We start from the raw sequence: 25,405 nt of genomic DNA, 5'->3' as shown, positions 1-25,405 counted from the left end.
CAACACTTATTAGAGGTCCTATAGAACATTGCCATATAGCTCCTAGTTAGATAGTATATATAAAAGCAATAGTGAAACCCTCTTCACTCTTGTCAACTCTTTTCTTGCTTCTAGTCTAGTTTTAAGAATCTCTAGTTTTTTTATCTTTTGGCAATAGCATTCCAATTTTTTTTTAATATACATACTACTTTATTACTATTTTGTCACTTTTCTTTTAACACAAACTTTTCAGGTTTATGCATCTTCTTCTAGTTCTTGTCTTTGAAAATCAATCAATTATTAATATTCTAGCTTTTGTTTAAGAATCTCTAAATTCTTTATAATTAAAAATATCTATTTTAATTTTAATTTATCTTACATCTATTATATATGAATATATATATATATATATATATATATATATATTTTGAGTGATATAATTTTACTTTATTTTATTTTTTACTTTTTATTCATGTCTTTGGAATTTAATAATTATAATATAAGAAAAAAATTCAAAATAATTAAAAAAAATAATGGTTTTACTTTTATATATACAACTTTTTAGAAAGAGTATATAGAAACTTCATAAGATTTTCAAAGTTTGTAGAACATATATCTAAGTTGTAAAATATTTCTATAATAACTTCTTAGATTTTAGAATTATTACAAAAAGATTTTATAATACATAGTATATATAATAGTATTTTTAAATTTAATTTTTATTTATAAAAATTAATTGTTATATTAACAAAGAAGATATTATCATAGATATACTATATAAGAGATTACAAGAGAAGTTAAATTGAGGACTTTTAATAAGAAAGCTAATAATAACTTGATTAAACTAAATAAGTACAAAATTAATACCAAGAAAGGTGAACTAGAGTTCCAAAAGATATATTATCAAGATTGAGGATCCCATCAACCTCAATTCCAATATATACTAGATATTAGAAAGCTTCTCAAGAAGTTTCTATATTGCTTAAAGATGAAGCGACTTTAGGAAGCTCCTCAAGAAATTTCTATATTACTTGAAGATGAAGCAATCTTAAGAAGCTTCCCAAACAACTTCCTTAATCCTTTTAGAACTTTTTAGAATTTACTAAAATATTCTAAGAACCTTCTAAGAATATTTTGATAATATTTTGGAATCTTTTAGAATCTAAAAGAATATTCTAAAGCTATTTCTAAAATCTTCTTGTTAGATGTCTATAATAAATATAACCATCTTTATTTATTTTTATTTACATTTAATTTTTAAAATAATATAAATATATATAATACAAAATTTAAATATAATTAGTACTAATTTATATTTTGACTTTATAATGTTAATCAAAAGCTTAAAAATATAATGTTGATTATGAACATGATGCTTATTTTTTTATTACTTGAATACAAAATTTAAATATAATTAAATAAACTTAGAATTAAATTAACTTTAAATTATAAAACTGATGGTTTGTTTATTATATATATTTTAAAATTATAATAATATATTATCATTGCAAATATTAATAAATTTTAATGATTATGTTTTAAGTGCATTTTAAAAGGATACAAAATTTTTCATAAAATAATGTTTAGTTTCAATAATTTCTTTCAAAAATAATTAAATTGCTTATTAAGATATTGCAATTTATTGAAAATTTATTAGATTTAATAGAATACTTCACTAACAGTTTTAATTATTATTTTAAAACGACTTTTTCTTCAACTAAACACAGTTTTGAAAAATAAAGTGTCATAACTTTTGATATTGTATCAAAAAATTTGTAGACAAACCTAAAATATTAATCGATAGTCTTTTTCAAGAAATTTGCACACCCTCTTGTTAAACATGACAACCCATTAAGTAATCCATCTGGAGTTACTTAGATCAGTGGAAAATGTGATTCAATTTGTAAAGTATAAATTATAAAAATAGAATATATTTGAAGACAATCATGAAATTCGGGATACCAAACTGTGTCAAACAAAATTGAGTTTTCCTTTAGAAAACAATTCTCAGAACTTTACAGCATGTATGGACTACTGTGTGATACAGACCCAATATTGTTGAGAATACTTGTTTGGAGGCAAATCTAACTGCAGGCATTCAAAAGTAGGCTCAAGTTGCACAAGACTAAATGGAACATTCTCAAACGACCATGCGCACACAGGAACGAAGACTTCCCTGAAAAAGTTAGGTTTTTAAACAATTAATGATACTATCCAAGTCATGCACTGGAATAGAACAGAATGAAAATCAAATTTCAAATTGAGTAAGTCGTGGATGCCAGGAAGTTCCTCGAGTTATCCCAGCCATACTAAAATTATACTACATTAATTGAATGTGAACATTTATTTGGGATGCCATTGGCAGAACTGAATCTGATTCACAAGCTATTCAATGGGACAAAAAAGCCCCACTTCCCCATGGAATTCATTAACTGTGGGCCGGTGCGGCTAATCCATTGATCGAAAACAGAACCACCGAGAAGAGGAATGTGGGTGACAAAATCCATGGTGGACAAGAGCTCGATGAAAAGCAGAACGGCGTCACCGAGGCAGCAGCACCACATCGCCGAGACGTTCAGATCTAGACACAGATTGACCAAACTCGGACTGTAACTTGCAACCTTGAAAAAAGGTTAACATATCCGTCCAGTCACTTACGATGCTAGATTCGTCTGAATTACGATCGATTAGTCTGCATTTGGTTTTGGCTGTCAATGCAGGTTGAAACTGGACCCGTCCTGAGCTCGGCACCCACACCGTAGGATGGGGCCCAGATCCCAACTTAGAACCCGGATCTGGTGTCTCGCCCAGATCCGTCGCCCGATATTGATATCTCCCGAGTGAAACCCAAGCCATGCCATTTCATCGCCAAGAGGACCATTTAAGATGCGTGTTGTGGCAAGTTCCTGAATATTTTACCAAATTGTCCCGTCGTTCAGATTCGCATTGAGCCTTTAATAGAGGGGATTCGTTGCACATCTTCCACCACGTTGACTCTTTACAGCTGGTATTTAGCGCGATTGATGAACTCAAGCCTGACCGCCACTGCGTAGTCAGGCGGTGTGACGAGGAGCTAGGCGTTTACTTGGGTGCGCAGATGCAGAGAATGAGTAATCACCTATTCTAGTCCGTCCGCTTGGTACCAGTAATTGGAGAAGGGCGGGGAACAGAGGCTGGGCTCTAGGGGTGGTTCAATTGTGATGTGATGAACAGCCCGACTTCAGTTACTCTTCTTGTGTGTGTCGTGTGGTGAACCAGACGAGCTCTCCTTACCAGCAAGTCCTCGGCCTGGGACGTTGAGACTTGGCTTGGCGAAGGTGGTTGCCGCCTCCAGGTGAGTGAGACATGGTTCTAGATCTGGCTTCATGTTTTTGAATCGCATTTCTTTGTTCTGAGATAGAAATCGCATTCGATCGCGAAATAGTACGTAATGTGGGAAGCAGCTGATAGTAGTTGCTACGTAAGATCCGAAACCTCCTGAGTTGAGACGGGAAACGGGCATGATGTTCGCGGGTTATGGAGTCAGTAACATGCCTGTTTCTGAAACATTGGCTCCTAGCGAAGAAGAGGTGTTGGCCAGAGTACTAGCTACTACGCTCCCCTAGAACTAGGAAAAGGCTTGGATGAAGGTTTATTACTTGAGTCGATATTGTTCTAGGTCCAAACTTCTCTGGAACTGGCATTTGATAGCCGCGTTCTGCACCTCTTGATTGGTTATGATTTGGAATCAATGCACCTCCATCTCAGTTCGAGAATGGGAGACAGAGAAATGCACTCCTTCTCATACTAAAACCGTTAGTATCTGATTTGGAATTTCGCAGGGATTCTAAAGTAGTTTCTGGAAATGATCATTGCGGCAGCTGACATTCGGGAAGTTTGAACTCAAATTTGGGCATTGAGCTATACCCTGGAAATTCGGATCCAGGCCCTCATCTATGTTTGACAAGTGATCGAAGTGCGAAGATTTGCAGCCATGGCTTCGCCAAGGTCTGCTGCAACAGGAGGACTAGGATTTCGAAACGCTGGACAATCACGCGGCGCCCAAATGGGTGGTCGATCCAATCCGGATAGCCATAGTTCAAACAGCGGGCCCTCACTCCACCATGCGAGGAGAACATCCAGCGGGAGATTCAACAATCTTTCGCGTGACATGAGTGAGATGGGAGGCGTTACAGACAGTGAATTGGGATCTGACTACCTGTACACTGTCCAGATCCCCGCCACACCGGATCATCCTATGGCGGGGGATCGTGTTATTCCCGGAAAGGCTCAGCAGCAGTTTGTGTCTAGCACGATTTTCACCGGTGGTTTTTCGAATCAGACGCGGGGACACACCATGGAAAAGATGATGGAAGATCAGGGGAACCATCCGCAGCTAGGGGCCGTACGCGGTCCGACTTGCTCAGTCATCAACTGTGACGGCAAGGCAATGCGCGACGAGCGGGGGGAAGACATGACTCCTTGTGATTGCCACTTCAAGATCTGTCGGGACTGTTACATTGATGCCCTGAACGGATCTGGCAAGTGTCCCGGTTGCAAGGACGACTACACCGTGTCTGACGAGCCGTTCTCTCAGAACACATCTGAGAATGACATGCGTGCGTTACCACCACCCAGTGACGACAGTTCTAGATTGGAACGTCGTCTCTCACTTCTCAAGACAAAGCCCGGCATGATGAGCAATGGCTCATCTGCAGATTTCGACCATGCTCGCTGGCTCTATCAGACAAAAGGAACTTACGGTTACGGCAATGCCGTGTGGCCAGGTGAGGATGGCTACGATGGTGGCGGCGGTCAAGGACCACCGAATCTGGGCACCTTGCCAGAATTTAATGACAAAGTGCGGCGCCCGCTCACTCGGAAAGTCAGCATTTCAACAGGCATTCTCAGTCCCTACAGGTTTGTGCTCTGCTTCATTGTCTGCGTGCACCGTAGCACAGACATTGTTTCCGATCAGATCGTTGTAACATGATCATTCAGATTCAAGGAATGAAGCTGTGGGGGAGCTTGGATCTCTAACGCAATATGTCTATGCAGATTGATCGTCGCAATTCGCATGGTCGTCCTGGCTCTGTTCCTCATGTGGCGTGTGCAGCATCCAAATCCTGATGCCCTGTGGCTATGGGGAATGTCTGTGGTATGCGAGATTTGGTTCGCTTTCTCCTGGATTCTAGATCAGTTGCCGAAACTGTGCCCAATCAATCGATTAACAGATTTATCGGTTTTGAAGGAGAAATTTGATATGCCGTCGCCTGATAACCCCAGCGGTAGGTCTGACCTACCCGGCGTGGACATCTTCGTCTCCACAGCTGACCCCGAAAAGGAACCTCCTCTTACAACCGCAAACACGATTCTGTCGATTTTGGCATCCGAGTATCCTTTAGAGAAGCTCGCGTGTTATCTTTCCGACGATGGTGGTGCGCTCTTGTCGTTTGAAGCTCTAGCTGAGGCTGCAAGTTTTGCACGCGTATGGATTCCTTTCTGTCGGAAGCACAAGATCGAGCCTCGAAATCCGGAAACCTATTTTCTCTTGAAAGGAGACCCTACAAAGAACAAAGTCCGTTCCGATTTCGTTAAGGATCGCCGCAAGGTCAAGCGAGAGTACGACGAGTTCAAGGTCCGTGTGAATGGATTGCCTGACTCCATCCGTCGTCGTTCCGATGCGTACAATGCTCACGAAGAAATCCGTGCCAAGCGTCACCAGATGGAGTCTGGAGGTGATCCTTCAGAGCCCCTCAACATTCCCAAGGCTACTTGGATGGCCGATGGTACACACTGGCCTGGAACTTGGACGCACTCCGGGAAGGAACATGGACGAGGTGATCACGCTGGCATCATCCAGGTGATGCTTGCCCCTCCTACAGCTGAGCCCCTGATGGGCAGCAGTGACGAGGAAAATATTATCGATACCACGGACGTCGACATTCGTTTACCTATGCTCGTGTACATGTCTCGTGAGAAGCGTCCGGGTTATGATCACAATAAGAAGGCAGGAGCCATGAACGCACTCGTCCGCACAAGTGCCGTCATGTCCAACGGTCCCTTTATTCTCAATCTGGATTGTGACCACTACATTTTCAATTCTCTCGCCATTCGAGAAGCTATGTGTTTCTTCATGGACAAGGGCGGGGATCGTCTCGCTTACGTTCAATTTCCCCAACGTTTCGAAGGTGTTGACCCCAACGATCGATATGCCAATCACAACACTGTGTTTTTTGACGTCAACATGAGAGCCCTGGATGGTTTGCAGGGACCAGTGTACGTCGGAACCGGATGTGTATTCAGGAGAATCGCGCTCTATGGTTTCGATCCCCCAAGGATCAGAGACCACGGGTGCTGCTTTCAAATCTGTTGCTTCTGCTGCGCGCCGAAGAAGCCGAAGATGAAGAAGACGAAGACCAAGCAACGAGAGTCCGAGGTCGCAGGGCTTACTGATCACACTACGAGCGATGATGACGACGAGATTGAGGCCTCTATGCTACCCAAGCGTTATGGTAGTTCAGCCGTGTTCGCCGCCTCGATTCCGGTTGCAGAGTTTCAAGGGCGACCTCTGGCAGACAAGGGCGTACACAATGGTCGTCCTGCGGGGGCGCTTACAATCCCCCGTGAGCCACTGGATGCTTCCACAGTCGCTGAGGCTATCAACGTGGTGTCGTGCTTTTATGAGGATAAAACCGAATGGGGAGGGCGTGTGGGATGGATTTATGGGTCCGTGACAGAGGATGTAGTTACTGGTTTCCGTATGCACAATCGTGGTTGGCGTTCCATTTACTGTGTCACCAAGCGCGATGCTTTTCGAGGAACTGCTCCAATCAATCTTACAGATCGTCTTCATCAAGTAAGTAGCATGCCCACGTCGGAATTATATGCTGTAGAAAGATAACGACTGTGTGACAGCAAGCTGTTCTATATCTTCTTGCCGAATTTTGAAGCCAGATCTAACGCGTTTGAATTTTTCAGGTGCTTCGGTGGGCTACCGGATCCGTTGAAATTTTCTTCTCCCGGAACAATGCCCTTCTTGCTAGCTCCCGCCTCAAGTTCTTGCAGCGTATTGCATACCTTAATGTCGGCATTTATCCGTTTACCTCCATCTTCCTTCTGGTTTACTGCTTCCTTCCCGCTCTCTCTCTCTACACTGGCCAATTCATTGTGCAGAACTTGAATCTCGCTTTCTTGATCTACCTACTTACCATCACCATCAGTCTGTGCTCGCTCGCTGTGCTCGAAGTGAAATGGTCTGGAATCAGTCTGGAGGAGTGGTGGAGAAATGAGCAGTTCTGGGTTATTGGAGGTACCAGTGCGCATTTGGCTGCCGTCTTTCAGGGTATTCTCAAGGTCATGGCTGGAGTCGAGATTTCTTTCACTCTCACATCGAAATCAGCTGGAGATGATGAAGACGATATTTATGCCGATCTGTACATCGTGAAGTGGACTTCTCTCTTCATTCCCCCAATCACCATTGGCATAACCAACATTGTTGCCATCGCCGTCGGAGTCTCCCGCACCATCTATTCTACCAACCCTGAATGGAGCAAGCTCTTGGGAGGAGTCTTCTTTTCCCTCTGGGTGCTCATGCATTTGTACCCCTTCTTCAAGGGTCTTATGGGTAAGGGTGGGAAGACGCCGACCATCATCTACGTCTGGGCGGGTCTGCTGTCTGTCATTATCTCTCTCCTTTGGGTGTACATCTCTCCCCAAGATGGTGGAGCGGCAGTGGGCGGTGGTGGCTTCACGTTTCCATAGACTTTTGGTTAGGGGCGCTATCATTTCTACCCTGCCAGTATCTAACGGACCAAATCCTGTTTCTACGATTCGTGATGCATTTCACTGCTGCCATTCTCCAGCATTTTCTTACTCGTCGGCGTTTATCACCATGGAGTATTAATCTATTAACACTGACGTTATCGTTTACGTACCTCCGGTAATCAGAAAGGAATATGCAATTGCTGAACTTGTACATTAGCCTTGACATCCTTATTTACTCATTCGATATGAGTCTACTGGAGCAAGTGGAGCTGTGAGGGAGGTGGAAGGAACTTTGGCGGCAGTCTTCACATATATGACATGAACAATTCTCAACGCTGATGATGTGTCCGACGCATTACAATAACATCGTTGTTGTGCAGTTGCTTATTAGTAAGTATCTTAGGTATAATTATTTCAGAGGATAGTGATGCTCGTCTTCCTGCAATTAAGTGAGAATTTTAGACGGACGCTAGTGATGGTGGCAAGGGCACCCGAAGCAATTTTTGTAAGCTCTTGCTTATAAGTACTCTACCCAATTGGCCATTAATGCAATTTTTTTAGCAGCTCCTGGATTAGCCCTTTGAAATCGGATTGGAAAACACTTCTTTCTGTTGGCCTACCACTCCAAAGTCTCAACTGTGTGTGTCCTACTTTTGAAATTGTTTACAGGTTACCACTTCCATTTCTATAAACTGCAAACCAGGCCTATTTGGGTACTCTTTGCTAGATATTGTAATGAAACTAACTCATCGACACACTAAATCGCCGTGCCAGTTGTGGACACTTCCCACTGCCAAGTCTCCGAACTCCACAGCATTATTCACTTACATCATCTCAGCAACCCATTTCTTCACACTGGACAGATCCATCGACCGGGAACCTGTTGAAAAACTAGTTAAGTCAACCCTTACATGTATCAAACACCGAGAGGCAAGAAGCAATTGTACTTTATTCTCTGATAAATTCGCTGAAACTGGCTAGATTGAATGACATCCACCGCGACATGTCGAAGCGCAACAGTGGCCCTGGTCGTGAGAGGCACGCCCGCCAAGTTCGAGGCGCATTGGGAACTCATCGTGGGCCAGGGGAACCACCGGGAACTCGAAAGGTAGCTCTGATTGTGGATCCGGAAACCGCGGATGCAGAGGAAGCTGTGTCTCGCGGGAATGTGAGCGGCACTCGACAAACCTAAAAAAGTTGCAGACCGTTGCAACATCGTATGTGGGTAGTTTTGTTATCCAGTCCAAGCCCCACATGCTGGTGTCCCGCAGAGTTCTCAATCGAGCGATTTTCCTGCGGTGTGTTGTGCTCTGGACCAGGATTTGTGGGTACCTTCTAGTATTGCTGCGATTTGCGTCAGCAGATTTCGCAGTGTTACTGCTCGCGTCTTCGGAGATTGTGCGTCGGTACTTTGTTCAGGGAGACGTTCGTGGTTTCGGGGTGTTGTAAGGGAAGGGAAGTCAAGATGAACGACATTGAGGTTTCGAAGCAGGTCCAGCAGATGGTGCAGTTCATCCGCCAGGAAGCAGAGGAGAAGGCCAACGAGATCTCTGTATCTGCTGAAGAGGTGAAGTTCTTTACAATGTCCCTTGTGGTTTCAGGCGATTCTGTTGAGGGGTTTCTCTATTGTGAAGAATCTGAATGTCGAGTTAAAAATCTTATAGGTTTTGTCTGTAAACGATATCTGTAACTTGATATTGTCAATCTGTTTGGAGTTGAACTAGTGCAGCGCATAGGTCTACCAGAATCGCGTGCACATGGCAGTTCGCAACTAGAGGAAAGTGCACTTTCTTATTTCATTGTCTTAATGAAATCATGGGTCAGCATCGATTCAATGGTGAAAAATGAGTGATTTCGCACTTGAAGTTGTATTTCTATTAGTTGTCACTTTGACTCTGTTTCTCAGTTTGTTTCGATAGTCAAAGTCGACAAGGTGTGAAGGTGAGCAGTAGAGGATTTGAATGTGACAGTTTTATTTCTGATGTCAAATGATCGGCTTAGAGTATCTTCATCTCTGTTTTCTCGCTTCTTCTTCAGCAGTAGGGAACATGGATTTGAATTGACCGTTTTATTCGATCTCCTGCTTGATCGTGTCTTGAATTCAGATGCTTAAATTATATTTGATCTCCTCCCTCTAGGTATTAAAACCTATTAGAATCGAGAACAAGATTATTCCTTACATCTTTGTAGAAAGTTGCAATGACCTTAGATTGTGAGTCGACTGCTAGGGCAACCGGAATGCCAGCTGTTGTAGGGCAAGCAAATTCTATTAGAGCTAATCCTTGTTTACCGACGATTTATTTTTTATTTTTTATTTTTTTTGTAGGAGTTCAACATTGAGAAGCTACAGATCGTGGAAACTGAAAAGAAGAAAATTCGACAGGAGTTCGAGCGGAAGGAGAAGCAAGTGGAAGTCCGCCGTAAAATGTAATACTCTTGTACCGCAATTGCAAGTTTGTTCAGAATTTGGTCGATTTTTGAATATATCAGAGTTACCACAGGATCTCCGAAGTGTCCAGGCAATTGGAAGTTTCTCTTTGAAATTTTAATATTACTATTTCCGTCCCTTGAAGAACTGACTCATTCATCAAGAAGGTTATTCGCTGCTCATGAAATGCTACGAAACTTAGTTCGAAGAAGTAGCTCCTCATTTAGGGCTTAATTATAACATAGTGGTTTCTGAGTATACATCTGACTTATGGTTTTCAATTTTTGGGGCAGTGAGTACTCGACGCAATTGAATGCTTCTCGGCTAAAGTTGCTTCAAGCTCAGGATGACTTGGTTCGCAAGATGAAAGAAGCGGCCGAGAAGCAGCTGCAGAAGGTTGGGTCCAGTGACAATGAGGAATACCCCAAACTTCTGGAAGCGCTCATTATCCAGGTATGTAATCTCCTCGGCTTGGCGGTTCGGTGGAGTTCAACTCAATAAACTTATAAGAACAGTCCATAGTGTTTCTGTTCTATATGATGGCCGTTGTGCGCAATTTTTCTGGAGTATTCCTGTGCTAAAAGATGTCATGAGTGAGTGTCCAGGGATTGTTGAGGCTGAAGGAGCAGTCAACACAGCTACGATGCCGTGAGCAAGACCTCGAGATAGTGCAGTCAGTGATTGAATCAGCGAAACAGGCGTATGCAGAGAAACTAAATGTTGATGTGCCAGAGGTGTTTGTGGACGACGAGCATTTTCTTCCCGGGCCACCAGGATCATCGAACCATGGTTCATCTTGGTATTTATTCTCTCTTTCAAGTGCACTTATTGTTATGCTGTCTTTGAACTCTAAGTTTAACTTTCCCTGGAAGTGTCGGAGGACGATATTTCAGAGTTAAAAATTCGAGTAGTGGAAGTATATTATGCAATGGAGTGTTTTTGATCAGAGCTTGTACTGTGATAACCCTGGCGTCTCTCACCTGTAATCAATTGAAACACTCTAAATACCATCTTCAACATAATTACGATGGTTCTTTCCCTTGCTGAGCCAGGAGATGGAAACGAATGAAGTTTTGTTGTTGAAAGTATTTGTTTAGACAAAATTAGGAGGTCATTAGTTTACCGTTGACATGGTTTTCTATGTTCCGTGACTACAGTACAGGAGGAGTGGTGTTGGCTACCAAGGATGGGCGCATTGTATTGGAGAACACTCTAGATGCACGCTTGGAAGTTGTATTCAAGCAGCAGCTGCCTGAGGTAGGCCCACTTTTACGCTATGATTTTCAACTTTTTTTCTGCAACTCTAACCAAGATCAATTGACATATTAGTGACTGGGTACTGATATTAGGTTTTGAGCTTCATACAGTGTTTGTCACAATTTTAAAAAATTTCACTTCGTATTACTCATTACTGAAATGAGGATGAGTAGGTTGAATTTATGTATCATCTCAATCCAAGGCTGGAAGTCTGAAGCGCATGTACCAATGATGCCATGTGTATCTTCATGTTCAGATCCGAAAGCGACTCTTCCCTTCAGGCGGACAAGCTGGTGCTTAGGCATGTCTGTTTTTCTATAAATGCTCGAGTTTGTTCTCTCCAGCTAGCCGGTGGTTGGCTTTCGCCATTCCTGCAGCAGAATAATCTTGTAATCTTATATATTTTATATCATTTCTGCCCCGTCAATGTGTTTGTAACCTCAATGTATGTATGTAAAGTTTTTTAGATAACTCTAAAATGCCATGTGTATACGTAATATACACCTTGTTACACTACAATCTACACCGTTATCCTTTGGTGTATATTACGTTTCATCATTTGTGGAAATCTAATTGAATACTCTACAGATTGTCATATTTTCTGGTGCAAACTAATGACTGATTTTTTTTAATTTTCAAATTATTATAATGCACGTACGAATTCAATCTTTTTATTCTATATTTGTTGTTCCCTATGATTTTACAAGCAATAAATTCATATTTTTTTGAGTATCAGTTCAGGTAGTTGAGAATCAAGATCAGCATTGAAACGAAAGAAAGGAGAAAGTGTGTATGTGTGTGTGCTTTTTTATTCTTCTTTTTTCTTCGTCGAAAATCTACCGAGAAAAAAAGTTCAGTTTAAACAATCCATGGAATAACTGTCAATAAATTATTGAAGAGTTAGTCTTTATCCTCTTTGTATAACTTGTACTAGGTTCATTAGAATACAGAAATGTCATTTATCAATCCTCCAGAAGAACAAATCAAACAAACAAAATCAATTATATCGTAAGTGAGTAACAACTTTTCATGAAATAAAATGAAACGTGTAAATATGAACACACACACACACACACACATATATATATATATATATATATATATATGTATATATCTATATCTATATTCCCCCATCCATCCATCCATCCATCTATCCATCATGAGAGTATTATGTAATGTATTATTACTGGTGGGCAAAGCGCATAAAGAAAGAACGGAGAAGTATTCACTAATTATCACATTTGGCACGATTTTTATTAAATGAAGACATTGGAATAATGTCTCAATTATGACACAACAAATGTGAAAACTCTGCCCTCCTCTTTGCCCTCCTCAAACCAACATGGCTACTAAATTCTCCGACTCTAGCTGAAAGAGAGATTGTGCTCATACCACTTAGTATGTGATCATTGACACAATTATTGTCCACGACTCGAATTCCTCTCCATGATTACATGCGTGAAGTTTCAACTTTACTTGTAAAAGCTAGAAGCATAGATAAGTGTCCACCTGCTGCAGTCTAGAAAAAACTTCGAACTCCCTACTCACTCATTGCTTGCGAATACCACCCAGAGCCGGGTACATACGCACGCTGTAAGAAGACCCATGGCGCGCGGAGCTTGGCAATCGATGGGATCACCGCTACAACAGAACCGATCGCAAGGAGATGGCAGCGTCTACTTCCACGCAGCGTGAACGTCCCGTGGGTTCACCCCAAGCTGATACCCCAGTGATGCAGTTAGGAACGGCATCACACCACGCGTGAGATTTTGCACTCACAATGCCCGGCCTCGCGAAGAGTCGGAAGAGGGGGACTATATTAGTGACTGTATGAGCAGGGAGCTGACTGCGAGGCAGCGACGATTCTTGGACTCCCCCACGCCGCCGCGGTGACATGGTGAAGAGTGGCGGTGCGGCCGCGACTCAGCATGCATGGGTGGATGGGTTCACCACTCTGGCAGCTTCGCTGTCCAGCCCTGCACAGGTCCCATGCGCGCGGGGCCAGAACCACCCATGCGCGCGTGGGTCCTATAACCACTGCTCAGTGATGCACAAAAGCACCGAAAGAAACACGAAGCCTTCGTTGTCAGTGATAAACTGGAACTGGGTGACCTAGATAGTCACAAATTGTGAGAAATTTGCACCCTGAGGTGTGCGTTCCCTAGATTCCGTCCAGTGTACAACTCGATCGCGATCTCTTGGTGTTCCGATCTAGACTTTTGCTGCTGTTTTTTGTCCCCGGACTAGGATTTGGTGGCCGAAGTTCTGGGAGAAGGCGTCGACATTGCTTGACGAACCCTCCGTGCGCACCATTGCGACTTTGGGGTACGGTTTGGAGCTTAGTTTGGGGATTCAGTAGGGTTGAGCAAGATGAATGACATGGAGGTCTCGAAGCAGGTCTTTAAGACCCTTGGATCTGAATTGGATCGTGGCTTGTGCCCTTGTTGAATTTAACCAAAGCCTATTTATTGGAATTCTTGTGCTGCATGCTCATTATCTCTGTCTTTTGCCACTTCGCCATACTTGTTGCATCCTCCTGCATTGTTCGTGAAATTCACCCTTTTACTTCATGTCCGTGAAATTCACTTTCTGGCTCTACCAGGCTGTGTGTTTGATCTGACAAATGCTGGATGAAAATCTTCGATCTCCTCTCTCCTCTCTACATTACATGATCTTGTTAGCACAACGGTTTTAAGCATGTCGATGGGGTCAATCGCAGGAATTCAACATTGAGAAGCTACAGATTGTGGAAGCTGAAAAGAAAAAGATTCGACAGGAGTTCGAGCGCAAGGAGAAGCAAGTGGAAGTTCGCCGTAAAATGTAATCGTCTACTACTGCAGTTTGCGATATGACCGACTTCTGGGTGCATCAGAGTAATTGCGCATGACCTAAAATGAGGAGGCAGTTATATTCCAGGATAGTTGGACTTGCTAGTGCTGTGAATGCGGAGACTCAGAAACTATTGACATCTATCATCATAGTTACGAAATTTTAGGAAATCATGTGTAGTAGTTTGCTGTCATGAATGACTTCTTGTTAGTAACAATATTTTTAAGCAAGAACCAACCATTAACCAGATGCTCAGTCAAGCTCAGTAGTAGCAATTAATGATTCCTCATTTATCTTTGCCTTTCAATTTTTTCGTAGTGAGTACTCTAGCCAATTGAATGCTTCCCGGCTGAAGTTGCTGCAAGCTCAAGATGACTTGGTTCGCAAGATGAAAGAAGCGGCTGAGAAGCAGCTGCAGAAGGTTGGGTCGAACGGCAATGAGGACTATCCCTAACTCCTGGAAGCGCTCATCATCCAGGTATTCAGATCTTGGGGCTCGAAGATTCAGCTAGTTTCGGCACAAAGACAGCCAATAGTATTTCTTTTTAAGATGTCTTTTATGTGCATTCTATGAGTGGTATTTAGGATGCAGCCTTTTCAGCGTGATATATGCTGAAGAAGGTGGTACGTTGTTGTTCAGGGATTGTTGAGGCTGAAGGAGCAGTCAACCCAGCTACGATGCCGTGAGCAAGATCTCGAAATAGTGCAGTCGGTGATTGAATCAGGGAAGCAGGCGTACGCAGAGAAACTGAATGTTGCTGTGCCGGAGGTGTTTGTGGACGACGAGCATTTTCTTCCAGGGCCACCAGGATCGTCGAACCATGGTTCATCATGGTATTTACACCCTTTCTTTCGTCCTACTTTCAGCTTCGTGGTGTGGTACAAATTCAAGCTGCAATTACTTGGCTTAGTACTTGGGAGTGCGGTATTTTTTCAACTATCTATACACCAGAACATTGTTTCAGAAACGTATGCTTCAGAAGGTAACTGTAGTCATGGGTATTAGAGGCTTTCAGGAGGTTGCATGTCGGCGCAATGTGAATGGTTGTGGTTCAAAATTTTGGAGGTGATATGTCACTACATTTGCAAAGCAGGAATCATGCAGTTGTCGTGTATGATTTTTTGTGCACAACATTTCTTTTTCAGGGATGAGCTTTGTATTTGAGGACAGGTTATGGATGGTTTAGTTCTACTTCCTGTTTAGGTTGCTCGAATCGAGCTCTTTTTTGTTGGAAATTTATTGTTCCCATTTGCTTCTCTCTGTATGGCTTATATTCTTTGTTATCTACAGATGGCAATGCATTCTCCTTGTATTTTAGGCAACGTAATGTGAGGTGTGCTATCTCATGGCTGGTTTCTAATAAGATTCTGTGACTACAGCACTGGGGGAGTGGTATTGGCTACAAAGGACGGGCGCATTGTTTTGGAGAACACTTTAGACGCCCGCTTGGAAGTTGTGTTCAAGCAACAATTGCCTGAGGTAAAAGTCTGAACGGCTCTGGAGGGGTCGATATGCTTCTGGAACGCTTGCTTGCTTTTTACATGCGTTGATGTGTAGCGACCATGTGTTGTGCTACTTGGCAATTGGGAGCAATGGTCAGCCGTATGCATGCCACAATATTTAACAAGTCTGAATAGTTTTGCTACCGACTACACAAAAAATAGGTGCCTGTAACCTAGTACTATGCGAATAAATCAACGCATCACTTATTCTTAGTGTAAGTTGGTATGAAGTAGCTTTTAAAAATATAATGAACCCTCTAACCAATATCAACAGGCATATGTTTACTTTTGTTGTAGATCTTTTTCTTCTTGTCAGTAGTTTTGCATTATTGAGCAGAACGTATTGACTTGAATTTTTTTGATATCATTTAAACTACCTGTATTTCAAGTTGGAATCTGTTTTCGAGATTTACTCATTGATTTGTTCATCGATTTATTCATTATCCACTTAATTTGTTTTGATGTGGGGTTTGAGAAATTGTATCTTAATTATCGAGTGCCATATCGGTTGCTGTTATGCTCAGATCCGGGAGCGGCTTTTCCCGTCAGGTGGTCAAGCAGGTGCTTAGGATTTAGACGACCCATTAAACATTTTCCTCCGCTTTTACCAAGACGCTGCAAATGTTCCAGTTGAGTGTCTCCATGTGACCATTTCATAGAGACCTTGGTATTTGAAATAATAGAATGGTGAGTGAAATCGATACTGGTTTCTTGAGCATCAACCTGTGTCGCAGTTTCTTATCACCTGTGATTTTCTGAAAATAGGCAAACATTTAACTGGGGTATCTGAGGCACTAGCCCTCCCTTGTTGGGGTTGAATCGTGTACTTGGGATGATCGATACTGGACATGTCTTTGTTCAAATTGTTTTAAAAACATGGTGTGTGGGCTGTTTGCACTGTATTTACGCTTCAAAATACCTGCTTGTACGAGTCAATCGTGTTTTTAAGTCTATTTTAGTGGTTCAGACGTCGCATCTGTTTGGGAGTTCTGTAGATGGATAGCTTCTTTCTCTGGTTTTAAAACTTATTTTGCGCAGAAAAGAGAATTGCAACCCACGCACTGACACAAAAACACACACACACACATATCTATATATATATATATATGTATATATGCGAGAGAGATACACACAGAGAGATTTGGGACTTCTTTGAGTTCTGCACTAGTTTTGGAACACCTGCTAGAAAATCAAACAATTCGAGAAATACATCACCTACAAAGAGCTTATTTATGTGCTACACACCACATGATTGTTTGGTGTTAAACATTAAACAGAGAAAATACTGTCACCTGGTGTACAGTGTGTAGGCCCTTCTTTCTTCCTTTTTTTTTTATTTCCTTTTTTTCCACTTTAAGCTGACATGGTACAATGCTTGATTGTGAGGTTTCTCAAGGACACCATGGAATGTTTCAGAACATTACTGAGTCAGTTATATAGAACTCACCCACCTTTGAAGATAGTATGGGTAACTTACGATATACAAATCGAAAAATGGAAGAACGTCTGTAATTTGTAAGAGAAAGACCAATACTGGTGCTTTCTGCGGTATTACAAGATAGTTTTTAGTTAAGAAATAGAGTCCAAAATAACTCTTTACACGTAAAAATTGCCTCCTGATTGCAGTTATGGTCAATCCCTGTGTCACTTCCACAATTTCATGTGTGTTAACTTTTTGAGTTGTATTTCTGCATTTTTGAATATATGAGGAATATAACAAACATGAGGTTTAAAACATTTTAATCTACATTTCAATCTGTTTCAAGTGTTAGTTATATAGATTTCACATCCAATTAACTTTCCTATGATAAACAGCAACTCAGGTTTGTTACTTAAATGATATATAAACATTTTGAATCAGCACACTTAAGTTACTCAAGAATGTATACTCAGTCTTATTCAAGTTGTTTAGTTAATTGTTTACAGGTTTAAGAAAAACATGTGATACATGTATAGCAAGCAACGATATTTTAGACTGAAACAAATGTATTTCGGTAAAGCATCTTACCTTCTTTGTCTGCTTTCCCTAAAGACGATTCTTTCAAAAAACAATTGGGTGAACTGTCATAACCAGAGAGCCCTGTCGTGGACGGGCATCGTGAAGCTTGCTTGAGAAGAGCTTTTAGCAACGCCGTACTTCGGTGGTGTAGTGAACAGAGCCTTGTGCCAGGTGGTCTCCATCACAATAGGAGGACGATGGTCTTAACCTTACGTGAACCACCCAAAAAACTCACTGTGATGAGATGGTAGGGTACACGAAGAGAATGATTCAGTCTATAAAAAAAATCTAAAAATAAAAAATGTAAAGAGTAAAACCATTTGTGTTGTCAAAGTCACACATGAGATATTAAAAGCAATTTCATCGCCACCTCGGGCTGACAACTATTTGTTTAGTTGATCGACCTGATTCTCCACAGTATCCTCAGGTATTCTTTAAATAGATAAATGCATAACTTTTTGTAAAGAAGTAGAAGGAGAGAGAAAGAGAAGGTGATTTAGTTAGCTTTAATTGTTCTGCTGCATTCGCTGTGCGTGGATACATAATAGGAGATTTCTAGGATTGATTTTCTAGACTGCGACGCTTGTCACACATGCAGAAACTAGTAGGTGGCAAAGTTTTCCAACAGTAGTATGGTTGTACTTTTGTATTTGTGGCCTTCTGCTGGGTCAACAATTTCTCCTTTCTTATAAATTTTTCTCCCGAAATTGCAAAAGCTGAATGAAGAAACTTGGACCCTCGGCAATCCATCAAAAAGAACAGAACACACAACAACCTCTCATGACATGTTGACTACGCACTTGAGACTGTAATATTGGCTTACTAGATGGTTATAAACTTGGCAGTTTCAACGCCACTTGACTTTATCTAGAAGACAATTGATTTTAAACGACAACTAGGAAATCTCGCTTCAAGAATATCCCCAATTCTTGCTTCTGCTCGATGAGCACTCAGAGTGGTGATTTAGTCCTTGCCATTTTAACAGTTATTCCTGAATTTTGATGGGTGTTAAGCATTGGATCTTAGCATCAACTAGGTTTCATCTTGCATGATAAAGATGCTGTCAATCCGAATTATGGAGCCACTGGGACACGAAAAGCAAGATCTACTAGGAGGCTGGAACTTTGAGACAGCTCCTTCGATTTCCGTGTCAAAGTGGCGCACGTTGAGTGCAAGAGATGGTGATAGTTGGACGAAGGACCTACCCGAATGAGCGGGTGTTAGTCTTGCGCATCAATCCTTGACCTCAGTTGCATCGCATGCACTGTTAGGGAGGGAACTTTACCCTGATTGTGACGTACTATCGAACCGAGCGCACCTCGAACTGTAGCACAACAATGATGGACGAGCTACGTCTAGAAGTTGGTGCAAATTGATGAGAGGTGACTTAACACCAGCTTAGCGATGGTGAGACTAGTTGAAGAACGAGTTACAGGAGTTGGGTTGTGATTGAGTTCAGATTGACGAGAAATCGTCTTTGAGGAAACAATGAGGTTCAGAAAGACCGTGTCGGTGGTGGCTGTGGTTGCCACACTCTTGGTCCTGCCTTACCTCTTCATGTCCTTCACGAACCCGGTGGACCAGCTTCTTTGCAGAGCTTTTCCTTCTGTCAAATTTCCCAACAATTCAGATGCATCTAAATCGGTGCCGGAGCAGGCAAGATTACTAGCCCTTTTAATCCGCCATGTTCAGCTTGCTGATTTGACTTGTGCGCAGATAGTATTGATCATGTTCTTGTCCCCACACACCTCACGATGTTTGACATGCTTTTTTGCTGCATGTACCAGAGAATTTCGTCAGCTGAGACAACCATTAACAATCTGACAGCGGTACTCAACTCCACTCTCTCGAAATCTCACCCTGACAAAGCCCTGTCAAATGTTCTGAATAAGTCGACCGTTCCCGAATCGGCAAGTTCCTCTTTCGATGGCTTGGAAGCTATGCTATCGAGCGTTGCAACTGCAGACAAGACAGTGATTGTAACCACATTGAATCAGGCGTGGGCTGCGAAAGACGCCATGATCGACACCTTTTTGGAGAGTTTCCACAAGGGGGAGAACACCCAGTTCCTCCTGAACCACTTGGTGATCGTTGCCCTTGACCATCGATCCCTGGAGCGGTGCCGAGAGTTACACCACCACTGCTTCATGCTGCGTACAGAGGGGGTGGACTTTACCAGCAGGAAGCGTTACATGACGGAAGATTTTCTCAAGATGATGTGGCGCCGCATGAGTTTGCTGCGCACCATCTTGGAGATGGGCTACAACTTCGTCTTCACTGTAAGTCACTGCTGCACGTCCATCTGTACATTTGTATTCCGGATGGTTTGGTAACTATGCAAACATCGTGGTCATGACCAGATTCTAATTACCCCAAGAGTCTCATCATTTGGGCTGCTCAGATACTGTTTATCTAGTTCGTAGCAGCCATATGCAACACTATGATGAAGATGAGAGCCTTGAATTCTAAACAAAGTTCTTTTTTTCACGTAACCTGAAAGTTTAGATTGAATCTGTGATTAGCTCAAAGATTTTTTTTACTCTTCATTCAGGATGCAGACATATTATGGTTTAGGAATCCATTCGACCATTTTGCGAACAACACAGATTTTCAAATCTCCTCTGACAAGTACAGGGGCAATCCGTATTCGTTTTACAATAGGCCCAACTGTGGGTACCAGTACACCCGATCCAACAACCGTACCATTGCGATGTACAGGCATTGGTGCCAAGGAGGAGAGGAGAATCCATCCATTGATGAACAGTCGGTCCTCAAAGTGATGCTCAAACGTAATGAAATTGCTACATACAACGTTAAGATTCGGTTCTTAGAAACGGAAAGGTTCTCAGGTTTTTGTGAGGTACTTTCAATTAACTCATTTTTATTCATCTTGATTAAACAGTGCTAAATTATCTCTTTGGAAAACATAGCATTCCCGAGCGCCCAATTGCAGTACCTTTTGAATGGTACTAGGATTCACTTCGATTGGCTTGATCAGTTTTCAGATTGACGAACTTGAGGTAAATTGGCTCGGCAGATTTGAGTAGGTATACTGATTAGCTAGGTGCAGCATTTGAAGTTACTCTGTTGTACAGACCCATTAAAACTCCTTCATCTCGTCATTGCCGAGTGATATAAATTCAGCATCAGATGGTTATAATACTAGATAAAATACCTTTTGTAACAGATAAGCAAGAACATGTCAAAAGTTGTCACTATGCATGCAAATTGCTGCGTGGGCATGGACAACAAAATTGAGGACCTGCGCCAGGCGTTAATGGATTGGGAGGGCAGACGCCCTCTTGCTTCCATAAACACACCAGGGACTAAGATATGGAATGTTCCAGCTGCTTGCCGGTATTCCATGAGATCACCTCCAAGACGGAAGAGGAATAGTCCACCCTGGAGAGAAACGAAAGGTCAAGGATCGAATAATCAACTCGCGGGAAAAAGGTGAAAAATCTCAGAAGGGTAAATCTTCAGCCATCTTGTAATTTTATTATCTGATGTTGGGTGAGGTTGTTAGCAACTAAGATTATTGTAAAACGTTGGAGATAACCACTACCAATCGTCGATTAGAAACGTCAGCAAACCAAAGGAGACAGAATGTGCAAAGCTGTTTATTCTTTGTTTGTTCGACGTTGTGGGTGCTCTCAATTGACCGCCACTTTTGTACATAGTGATTATCATATTTGTTGAGGTTAAGGTTCATCAGTTAGTTACCCTAATGCTCCAAATCTTGACCCTGTCCCTTTACTGTGAAGATTGTTGCTTTACTTCTATCTCCGATCAGGCAGTGTTCGCAGCCTCTTTGGTAGTTTTTATCGAAAGTGCGGACATGATTATTTGAAGGCACAAGCCCTTCGGTAGGGCAGCCATACGATAGCCTCTGTTATTAAATGTGTGCAATCCCTAATTCCCATCAGGACCTGTCTGTGTACTTAGGTATGGAAATGTAACGGGTCATTCAACTCTCTCCAAACATCTGCACATGTACTTTCAGTTCGTAATTATGCAGAGTCAGCAGCTGTGGCATATTTCAATCATCTTACCACACAGGGGACTATACATGTTCTCCATGCTGGGTACTTGAAACTGACAAAAAAAAATCTAAAACCTCTGTCTCGGTTCTGCAGCGAATGCAAGAACTAGGATTTTAATGGCACTTTTATGCAATCCAGTGACTGATAGTGCAAAGTTTCGTAATCATTCGATTTCAAACTTCAAAGTTTTAGGTCATTACAGGAACAGGATCTAATGTGAACCGACCAAGTCGTCCAGTTCTAAACAATTTAAGAAGTTGCTTGGAGACCCTTATCCAACCGTCGTCTCCGACCTCAGAAGGAACTTTGAAGATTCTGCGAATCGTAATCATTTGTTCGTCGACCAAACTCTCCATGTCATCTTTATCCTCCAGATTTCCATCAAACTTCAAGCAAGTTTGTGCGATGACATTTCGCACATTTGCACCAATCTCAGATGTATCACATTCAGCCTGGCAAATGAATCATAGCCCAGAAAAAAACTGCGTTAGATGAGCAGAATCAGGTCGAACTAGGTTACAAAAATTATTATTGTCGCAAACCTCTTACCACTGGAGTAACTTCCACCTCATACAAAATGATACAAAAATTATCTTTTTCATCTGCGGGGTGTATTGTACTCCAGATTTGCGTATATATATATATATATATATATATATATATACACACACACATACACACACACACATCAGAATGATTGCAGGAGGCAAATACCTGAGACAATTCAGGTGTCCATCGCAAGTGACTAGAGCGAGCATTCAAGACCGACAGTAGGTATCGGGCCACCCGCTCCTCCCCTACCACTGAGTCTTTCACAGCTCCTGATACGACGACAATAAAAGAAATTCGTGCTAAGTAACCTTTATTTCCAAAAGCATACTGCTATTGAAATAATTCACCGTGAGATGCAACTTGTAGACTCCTATATTGCTGGGTTATAACTCCACATTTGACAAAAGAATCACAAGAAAAGTTACCTGTTAGGGCAAGTTTTAATCCCGTATCAATGTTATCAATATTTGGAACAAGAACACCAGGAGTGTCCAAGACATAGACGCTTGGCTTTTCTCCGATCTGTGAAAAACCACATAAAACCCTGAGCATCATGAGGTTACTCTTTAATCGTATGTGCACACACGATGTCACCAAAGAGTAGAACTCGGCGGGTACCTTAAACCCAGAAATATGCTGGGTAACACCTGGTAGAGGTCCAACTTTGGCTTTCTTCAAGTGCTCCTGCTCTAAATGAAAATAGTAGTGAGTACTAAACCACAAATGAAATAAGTAAGAACGTATGTATAACATAAAGATGAATGATCCAAGCTGGAAAGATAGAGGGTGTGAAGGGAAAGCGAAAACACCAACAGGAACTTTCAGAACATGCTGGCTATGGTACCTGATTTGGCTATCGCATGCGCATGCCGAAATAAGGTGTTTATGAGAGCAGATTTTCCCACATTTGGAATGCCCACAATCATCAAAAGCAAAGTTGGCTCCTTTGCTAACTTCTCCCTCAGTAAGTCCCACGCGACTTCCAGCATCTGTTCAAAAACAAAAACACGACCTATATGCATAAAGTTCATACGACGTTTACACTAATTACTGCTATACTGATGAAGCCATAGCTCAAAATATCTGAACAACTTTGGAAACCTAAGAGAGTTTGATGCATCTTCGGCCAAGTTATCCCAAAAAATCCTTTATGTACCTTCCTAACCGATTTCGTCTGATGAGCGTTTACAAACACGAGGCGCTGGTTGAGTTTTTGAAAGTGTGATTCCCACTTCTGCAATCCAGTTCACACACCGCATTGACACTCACAATAAGTTGCAATTTACACATACTTCTTTCATTTGCAACATAATTAGTAACTCAACCAACTAAGTAAAAAACCAGAAGTGATCAAATACTATGGCATGCGAGTAACCGCGTGAAGACTAAGCTCTACACAGATGAACTGCAACACAGAAGGAGAACATCAAACGAAGAAAACTACCAGCACTTACAAGTGTCATATTGGGGTTAGCAAGATCCATTTTGTTACAAACAATCAAACGTTTCTTGCGCTCCAAAAGGTCTTGGAATTCTGAATTGGCCGATGATAACGGTATCTGAAATCCCACGTAAGCAAAAATAATCAGCTAAGCTCAGAAAACATGTTTTCACACCACTTACCACCAGACAGAAATTTTACCATAAAGTTGCACGTAACCTACGAATCATGAAGCAAGGTGGTAACACTGAAATCATCCAACTACACGGAAGGGATCTGACGAAGGAAATTAGCTATAGACCGCAAAATTTCCTCGGAACCGCCATTAATACAACCTGGGTACTACAAGAATCATGCCTTTGTCCATGAGCTCAACGCCAGTGCTTTTCTACAGTCCTTGACAAGCACTGCCACCTCCGTCAGAGGAATTTGAGTCCCATTGAGTCGCCACGGCATTATTCTCCTTGACAGTAGCATGAAGGGGTTTCAAGAAGTATGCTTGGTGAAATAAGAAAGGAATGATGACAAACCCGAGCATCGCGAACCTCGACCACCAGGTCTACCACTTTAATCCTCTCGCGAATGGCCTTAGTGGCCGAGGCCATGTGCCCCGGATACCAATTAATGGCGGCAACATCCCCGGCCTTGCTCGCCAGCCCAAACAATCCTTTCTTCGACATGGCTCAAAATTCTACATCATACTCTCTCCACAAACCTACTCATTTACAACACAATCATCGGCTCGTCCTGCACAAGGACCCCCACTTCTCACCAGTGAAGCATACGCAAGAGCGCGTGATTTGCACCAAACAAACAGAACCCATATTCCTGGAAACATGAAGTTATCCTACAAAAATTAAAATACATGCACTACACTTCTAAAATTGCATTCCAACTCAACATAATCAGAGAATCAGGAGCGCAACCATCGACTGCTCAACTGGGTCGACACATCCACCGACTCGAGAGTGGAAAAACCCGTGACACACAAGCCCTGAATGTCATTACATTTGTGCTCTTCAGCAAGATCCTCACCACCTGCAGAAAGTTTGTAGTAGAATACTGGGTCAACAACAAAAGGAGAACACTCGAATCGTCTCATTCGACACGATTGTACTGCGGATGTGAAGATTTTCAAGCCGATGGACGACTGAAAGCAATCAACCCAATTCCTTAAACCCAGAACCATGACTGAACCCTAAAATCAAAGAGAGTAGGGTTAGCGTTTTATCACGGTGTGAACGGGGTTCCTACTTTCAAGGTCCCAAAATCTACCGTTTCTCGACCATTTACTAGTTGCAGGAAAGTTAAAGTAAAAGGTTTTACTTTGCCACTAAACCAACTTTAAAGAGAGGGAAGTTAAATTATCAACATTTATTACAATCATGTAACAATGATGTCTAGAAAAATGTGTTTATTATTCTGCATATGTGATATATGTGGTTTGAATTTTTGAGGTAATTCTATTGTGGATGAAGATGTACAAGATTATGGATAATATATTCTATAGATGTTGTATCATAGGATTTGTATTGAATAATTCAACTCATCATAAGGATAGAGAAACAAAGATTTTTATCTTTGTTATTATTTTTGTAAAATTTGAGAAATATTTTACTTCCAAAACA

The 25,405-nt window shown here is 41.8% G+C and overlaps 5 protein-coding genes across 10 annotated transcripts; 4 read left to right on the top strand and 1 right to left on the bottom strand.

Moving 5' to 3' along the window:
• Window positions 1-2,901: 2,901 nt before the first annotated feature.
• On the top strand, window positions 2,902-8,311 carry LOC112294395 (cellulose synthase-like protein D3). The gene is made up of 4 exons (XM_024544729.3): window positions 2,902-3,313; window positions 3,801-4,878; window positions 5,017-6,817; window positions 6,940-8,311. Exons 2-4 carry the CDS (start codon window positions 3,953-3,955, stop codon window positions 7,720-7,722), a joined length of 3,510 nt encoding a protein of 1,169 aa, XP_024400497.1. The 5' UTR covers window positions 2,902-3,313; window positions 3,801-3,952; the 3' UTR covers window positions 7,723-8,311.
• Window positions 8,312-8,955: 644 nt separating this feature from the next.
• LOC112294396 (V-type proton ATPase subunit E) lies at window positions 8,956-11,837 on the top strand. The gene is made up of 6 exons (XM_024544730.3): window positions 8,956-9,292; window positions 10,052-10,152; window positions 10,447-10,606; window positions 10,759-10,952; window positions 11,311-11,410; window positions 11,667-11,837. Exons 1-6 carry the CDS (start codon window positions 9,191-9,193, stop codon window positions 11,709-11,711), a joined length of 702 nt encoding a protein of 233 aa, XP_024400498.1. The 5' UTR covers window positions 8,956-9,190; the 3' UTR covers window positions 11,712-11,837.
• A 1,831-nt stretch (window positions 11,838-13,668) lies between these two features.
• LOC112294039 (V-type proton ATPase subunit E3-like) lies at window positions 13,669-16,644 on the top strand. The gene is made up of 6 exons (XM_090243908.1): window positions 13,669-13,807; window positions 14,130-14,230; window positions 14,558-14,717; window positions 14,880-15,073; window positions 15,620-15,719; window positions 16,267-16,644. Exons 1-3 carry the CDS (start codon window positions 13,781-13,783, stop codon window positions 14,691-14,693), a joined length of 264 nt encoding a protein of 87 aa, XP_090100034.1. The 5' UTR covers window positions 13,669-13,780; the 3' UTR covers window positions 14,694-14,717; window positions 14,880-15,073; window positions 15,620-15,719; window positions 16,267-16,644.
• A 2,094-nt stretch (window positions 16,645-18,738) lies between these two features.
• Window positions 18,739-21,787, top strand: LOC112294034 (uncharacterized protein At4g15970). The gene is made up of 4 exons (XM_024544126.3): window positions 18,739-19,397; window positions 19,529-20,020; window positions 20,293-20,601; window positions 20,929-21,787. The coding sequence occupies exons 1-4, from the start codon at window positions 19,230-19,232 to the stop codon at window positions 21,196-21,198; spliced, it is 1,239 nt and encodes a 412-aa protein (XP_024399894.1). The 5' UTR covers window positions 18,739-19,229; the 3' UTR covers window positions 21,199-21,787.
• Window positions 21,788-21,926: 139 nt separating this feature from the next.
• On the bottom strand, window positions 21,927-24,966 carry LOC112294037 (short integuments 2, mitochondrial). Of its 6 annotated transcripts, none has more exons than XM_024544132.2 (9): window positions 24,813-24,952; window positions 24,308-24,524; window positions 23,791-23,895; window positions 23,493-23,570; window positions 23,181-23,325; window positions 22,955-23,025; window positions 22,762-22,858; window positions 22,499-22,605; window positions 21,927-22,236 (listed from the first exon to the last, which is right to left on the bottom strand). In XM_024544132.2, exons 2-9 carry the CDS (start codon window positions 24,455-24,457, stop codon window positions 21,973-21,975), a joined length of 1,017 nt encoding a protein of 338 aa, XP_024399900.1. In that variant the 5' UTR covers window positions 24,458-24,524; window positions 24,813-24,952; the 3' UTR covers window positions 21,927-21,972. The 6 variants fall into 6 exon arrangements, with proteins under 6 accessions (XP_024399900.1, XP_024399901.1, XP_024399898.1 ...); XM_024544133.3 differs by having other exon boundaries at window positions 24,816-24,950; XM_024544130.3 differs by having other exon boundaries at window positions 24,786-24,921.
• Window positions 24,967-25,405: the final 439 nt, after the last annotated feature.

Source organism: Physcomitrium patens, chromosome 17 (genome assembly GCF_059467195.1).
Source record: "Physcomitrium patens ecotype Gransden chromosome 17, ASM5946719v1, whole genome shotgun sequence".
In the NCBI taxonomy this organism is placed as follows: domain Eukaryota; kingdom Viridiplantae; phylum Streptophyta; class Bryopsida; order Funariales; family Funariaceae; genus Physcomitrium; species Physcomitrium patens.
Note: the sequence above shows the minus strand (reverse complement) of the source record. Positions and strands in the feature narration are given on the sequence as shown.